At 30.0% G+C, this 6,000-nt stretch overlaps 1 protein-coding gene across 6 annotated transcripts in view; it reads left to right on the top strand.

The window, feature by feature from the left end:
• Nucleotides 1-6,000, top strand: part of LOC131164644 (uncharacterized) — a 61,328-nt gene that overhangs the window by 36,727 nt on the left and 18,601 nt on the right. For 2 of the 6 annotated variants that reach the window (XM_058121986.1, XM_058121985.1), the window contains exons 7-9: nucleotides 3,480-3,563; nucleotides 4,228-4,291; nucleotides 5,381-5,419. The exons of 1 other annotated variant lie outside the window; for it this stretch is intronic. In XM_058121986.1, coding sequence (XP_057977969.1) covers nucleotides 3,480-3,563; nucleotides 4,228-4,291; nucleotides 5,381-5,418 — 186 coding nt within the window. In that variant the 3' untranslated portion in view covers nucleotide 5,419. The remainder of the gene's footprint in view (nucleotides 1-3,479; nucleotides 3,564-4,227; nucleotides 4,292-5,380; nucleotides 5,420-6,000) is intronic. 3 more of the 6 variants (XM_058121982.1, XM_058121987.1, XM_058121983.1) reach the window with 2 other exon arrangements.

The raw sequence follows: 6,000 nt of genomic DNA, 5'->3' as shown, positions 1-6,000 counted from the left end.
TTTGTAAATGAAGGTCAAAGCCTCTCTCTAGCTTCCCAAGATTCACGTGGAACAGACAATATTGCGGAACAAATTCAGGATGCTAGTAGCTTGGATTTGAAAAAGTCTTTTGATGACAAAGAGGAAATAATTAGAAGTGTCAACATGGTTGATGATTCTGGTTTTGTGTAGGGGCAAGAAGGTGGTGCTGCCAAGGCGTACAAAGGTGATAGTGTTTTGGGGAGGATATTTGATGCTTCAGGCCTTAAGGCAGATAAATTTAAGGGTCCCAATTATTATACTCATTAAAAGGCTGCTCTGATGGGTGCAGAACTAATGAAATTTCCCAAAGAGAAAAGAAACACTTCGGTTCGTGCCAAAGATTTTAAAGAGAAATTTAAAAGAAGAAGTACTATGGAAGACATTTATGCTAAGAAGATGGCCAATTCTTGTGATGGGGGTAGCATAGGAAAGGAGAAAACGAAATGGGGGGGTCGGATAATGAAAGTGACGATCTTAGTGTGTTCGATTATTGTGGGGGTTTACTATTGGATGAGATTAGGGAACGATATGGATATGTTTCTTATTCTAGTGATGTTCTAGGGGATTATCATATGTATGGGTGTTGTTTTAAAGATTGGAGGGGGTTTCTATCTTTGAAAATGATGATTTGGTTAATGACTTGTAGTGCGATGACGGAATTTTACCAATACCAATGCAAGAGATTTCAAGGAAGGGTTAGAAATTCAATATCTTAAGGATAAATTGGATTTAGAGTTTGTGATCCTAGAGGAAATGAAGCACGTTTTGATGGGGGCAAAAACAAAGCTAAAAGGGTCAGAGGGAGTTAGCTAACCTAACCTAAAGTGCTTAGTGAATTATGACGGAAAAAGGATTGAAGAGGGGATTCCTTGGTCATTTTTTAATTTTTTTCAGTTATATTTTGCTTTATGTTATTTTTTATTATTTTCTATTTTTCTTTTTTGGGGTGGACTTCTTGTCCCATTTTGTTGTAACTTTTCTTTCTCTATCTAATATACCTTCTTTCTTTATGTAACTATATATACTTTTCTTTCTCTATCTAATATACCTTCTTTCATTATGTAACTATATATATATTGGATTGACATGAAAATTGGTGAGCATGATATGCATGAATGGATTATTAAATTTGATTGTTGAGTCAGTGAAAGATGAACTATGTATAAAACTATTGCATAGTGTAATAGTTCTAGTTCCTACAGATATTAATGGGTTGCTGGTCATGCATACACACACAACATAGTTTTTAGTTGTTGATTTTTGAATGTAGGTACTAAAATTGTAATTCATTGTCATTCCTTGTTAGTGTATTATTGATGCTTGGAATTTTTTAGTTTTTATATAATTTACTTATCATTTATTTATATTTTGAATTGCCTACATGTTCTTTAACTTGTAACTCATCTTAAGTTTCATTGAAAAACTTTCTTGTTTAGTAGTTATTGTTTTTAAAGGAAACGACAAATTCCCAACAAAATTAAGAATACTGATATTGGTTGCAAACTTGATTTATATTATTACTTTTTTCTGTGTTATATGTTTTTAAAGGAAACGACAAATTCCGAACAAAATTAAGAATGCTGATATTGGTTGCAAACTTGATTTATATTATTACTTTTTTCTGTGTTATATGTTGGTAATTCTATCAATCATGTAATTCTATCAATCACCCACTTTTTATTGTATTCTTTTAGCAATTGGTTTGGTGATGGTTGTAGTAATGCTGTGTTTATCTTAGGTAATGTTTGGTTCACATTTGGAATTGTAATTAGAATCAGAATTGAAATTCATTGGAATCTGAAACAGAATGTCAAATTCTTTTCTCATGTTTGGTTCAACATAAAATCAGAATTGAAATTATATTATAGTGTTTGGTATATATAGACATAGGAATTGGAAATGAGTCTAGTTAATATAAAAAAAATATTCAATTAATTTAATATGAAATAATAACATTATAAATATATAATTACTATATAATATTATTTTATTAAATTATATAATAAATAATTTTTACAATAAAATCATTTTGATAATCATTTAATCATAATTTTTATTATTATTTTTAACTATATTATTAATATTATATTTTATCTTATATTCTTTAAGTATTTTATTTAAATATGTAATTTATTAAATTTAAATAAAAATATCATATATTATAATGTTGTAACATAATTTATTATTTAATATAAAATAATAATGTAATAAAACAACCGCCATAGCATTATATTTTATCACACAATAATATTTTATTCTTTTTTGTATATTATATAATTAGTAAAATTTACTATTATATATTTGTATCAATGATATTAATAATATTAATTTTATCTTAGTTTAAGGTTATACATAATAACATAATAAATAATCATACCACGATTACATAATATTTGTAATTCAATACTATTCTATTACTTTTTATGTGTTATAATATTATTATATATAATATATATATATATATTAATAATAATGGTTAAAATACTTTATATTATATTATATAATAGATTATTATATATTTATATTTGATGATGTCATAATATTTATATTATTTTTATATTTATGTAATATATTTGTTATATATTTTATTATATTATAATATTATATATATATATATATATATATGTATGTGTGCCTGTGTATATTTAATATAAATAGTATTATATTTTTTTCTTATCTATTTCATTATTAAATTTTATTATTGTATATTTATAATTGATGATAGTAATAAATATTTTATTTTTATTTTTCAGATTATAAATAATAATATAATAAACTAATAATCATACCAAAAGTATATCATAATGTTTTAACATTTAATATTGTTATATTAATTTCTATATGTTATAATGTTATAAAAAAATATTAATAATGATGGTTTAATATTTATATTAAAATATATAATAATATTTTAAATATTAATAATGATATCATAATATTAATATTATTTTTAAAATTTATATAATATATATTATAGTATATAAATGATCATATTATGGTAAATAATGTGTTTCTAGGAATCAGGATTTGATTCTGGAGTAAAAGTCAGTAATGAAAATGTAAGGAAAGGGGGAAATCCATTCTTTCATGGGATGGGAATTGGAATAAGATTACCATGAAACAACTATTAGGAATGGGAATCAAGCATTCCGATTCCGATTCCTAGAGTTAATTTCCAATTAGCAAACACCACCTAGTTCAATATGACGGTGGTAAGAGGGGTTTACTGGGTAAAATCACTAGCTTAAGTTTGGAATATTATATTATGGTCTATAGTGTATGGTGTACCCTAATGTTTTGACAGTGTTAGCTCACCCCAAGAAATTTTATTTATTTATAAACCTTTTTTTATGAATATATTTTTTTGTGGGATTTGCCATGGTTTTATGTGTAATTTATTCTTCTCTCTCTCTCTCACACGCAAATATTTGTTCCATGCAAACTTGTTTATGGAACAGGTTGTAGCCTTGAAGGAGGATGGATGCCCAAAAGTTTGGGTAGTGACATCTGATCGCTGTCAACAACAAGCAGCACATGGAGCTGTATGCACTTTATAGTTGGGGTACCTTTGTTTTTACGTTTATGTTTATTAGCTGAGAGTTATTTAATCTTTAAAATAATCAACATTAAACAACAACTACAAAAGAACTGAGCATAGAGTCCACCAGGTGAGGTCATCTTAGTGAATTCTTGTACACCATTCTGCATGACCTTGGGCAATTTCCTCAAAAAATTGGATTCGTGCAAAATCCTATTTACTACCTCACCCCAAGTTATTCTAGGTCTACTTATTACCTTCACAGCCTATAAAATCAATTAAAATCACTCTTTTTCTTGAGCCTTATTTGGTCTATCTTTCAACTTGCACGTGCCCAAACCATCTTAACCTGCCATCCTTTATCTTATCTCTACACTTATCTCGTACCCCAAATGTTTCATTCTTAATTACCAACATTTTGATCCATATGACATATTTGGTCAAATAGCAATCCCTGGAACTTCCCTTTTTAATTTACAACGCAATGTACATGACAGTGAGTGGTGGTTATTCCATTTTGTGTATTTATGTCTTTTCGTCTTTGGGGTTATTTTCATAATCAGAAAGTATTATTATATTATGCCAACTGGGAGATTTGCTTTTTTGGCTGACTGTTCTGTTCTATGGTCTCATCTTCTCCTTTCTGCATAAACCCTAATATTACGAAGATAATTAGTTGGAAGGCTTACGGGATGTCAGGAAGAGAGGCTCCCTTACACTCACTAACATATGGTAATGACACTAAGTAACTGGTAAAACTCCCCCTCAAGATGCTAAGCTCCTAGCTTGTTACAAATTAAACTCATGCATCCACCAAAGGCTTAGTGAACAAATCATCTTGTTGTTACTCTGACTTCACGAATGGCTGTATCTAGTTGTGGATATTGGTGCAAAGAAAATTTCTCTAGAAGCATTAAAATTCTGATCGAATGCCTGAAAATAAAGCAGCACTTATGATCTGCTGCCTAATTACATTGTTCATGCAAGCATCATCAAAACAACTTTTAATAATTTCCCTTCAGATGAACCTAAATTTGGAAAAGCCATTGATTTCATAGCCATCTTCTTAGTCTTGTCCTTTGAGGAAAGCAGCAGCCAGCTGGGGATGTCCCTTGTGGAACTGCTTGATTTCAAAAAATTTCCATAAAAATGAGGCATCTTGCATAGGAAAAACACACCTTGAATAGTAAGGCATGACTGCCCAAGGGAGTGACTTTTCTTCATACTTGCCTCCTTTGCTAAGCAGACAATACATGTGTGGAGTATTGACCTTTTGTAGTACATACTCAGTGATATATCATTGTAATGTACTGTAATGCCCATATTAATCTCTAATCTTTGGGCTTCAGTTTCAATAGCCGATTTCTGTTCAGCCTAGCATTTGTTGACTCTTTGTTGGCCTCATCAATATAATCCTTCTATTGACATGTCTTACTGTTGAGCCCATGGTCAGATAAATTTAAGTGGCTAATTGTGAGTTATGGTATCATAATTTCTTTTGAATCAATTATTGCAGAGTTTATGCCTATGTTATTGTTAATACTATTGCAAAACTTTCTAGTGTCACTTGCACTTCAACAGTACCTTTCTTCTAGAAAAATAAAATATGGCTGGTTGACGGTTTACCCTCTTATGCTCTTAAGTTCTGTAATGAGTTTTGTTAGAGCATCAGCTTTCATCTAGCTCTGAACAGTTGAAAATGAAGTGAAGTGATTGGTGTCGCTTTCAAAATTCCAAAGTAGTGGCCTAGTTCAATGTTAGTTAAATTGTGCTCTGTTAAAGGCCTGTGTGATATGCTTACACTGTCATGATAATTTCCAGGGAGCCTTTGTTTGGAGTTGCAAAGCATTGGTCTCTGAGGTGAGTAACCTCATTTTTTTTCCCTCAAGTAGTCAAGCTGATTATGGAGTATGTTTGTTTACATTTTTCCTATATTTATTCATCTCGTCTTCGTAAAAATTCATTCATGTTGGTGGATTAATTCAAGATGATTTTATTCTTGTGAAACTAGAATCTTCATTTACTCTTGGCGTGGAATTGAATTTAAACAATTTCAAGTGGTATATCTTTTACTACTTAATTTGACTAATTTGTTCAATTTAAATTTGGATTCTTGTTTAGGTATAAGCAATTGTTCACCAAGGTAAGGTTGCTGTTGAGGTAAGTGAATATGTGGGTGAAGATTTAGGGTGATGCAATGTCATTTGGGGGATTTTGGAATTTATTTTCCATTGTCTCAGATGCCTGGTGAGGAGGAAGAGATTTTGACAATATGAATGAATCTGAGAGAAGCTTATTTCTGGAACAATTGGTCAACACTCACGCCTTTAGGGACAAAATTGAATCTCACAGAATTATTAAAGATAATGAAGCCTCCAGTTTGGGCTGTGTGGATTTTGGGGACCGTCACATATTCAAGAGCAGTATTTTGGATTTTGGGA

This window comes from Malania oleifera, chromosome 9 (genome assembly GCF_029873635.1).
Source record: "Malania oleifera isolate guangnan ecotype guangnan chromosome 9, ASM2987363v1, whole genome shotgun sequence".
In the NCBI taxonomy this organism is placed as follows: Eukaryota; Viridiplantae; Streptophyta; class Magnoliopsida; order Santalales; family Ximeniaceae; genus Malania; species Malania oleifera.
Note: the sequence above shows the minus strand (reverse complement) of the source record. Positions and strands in the feature narration are given on the sequence as shown.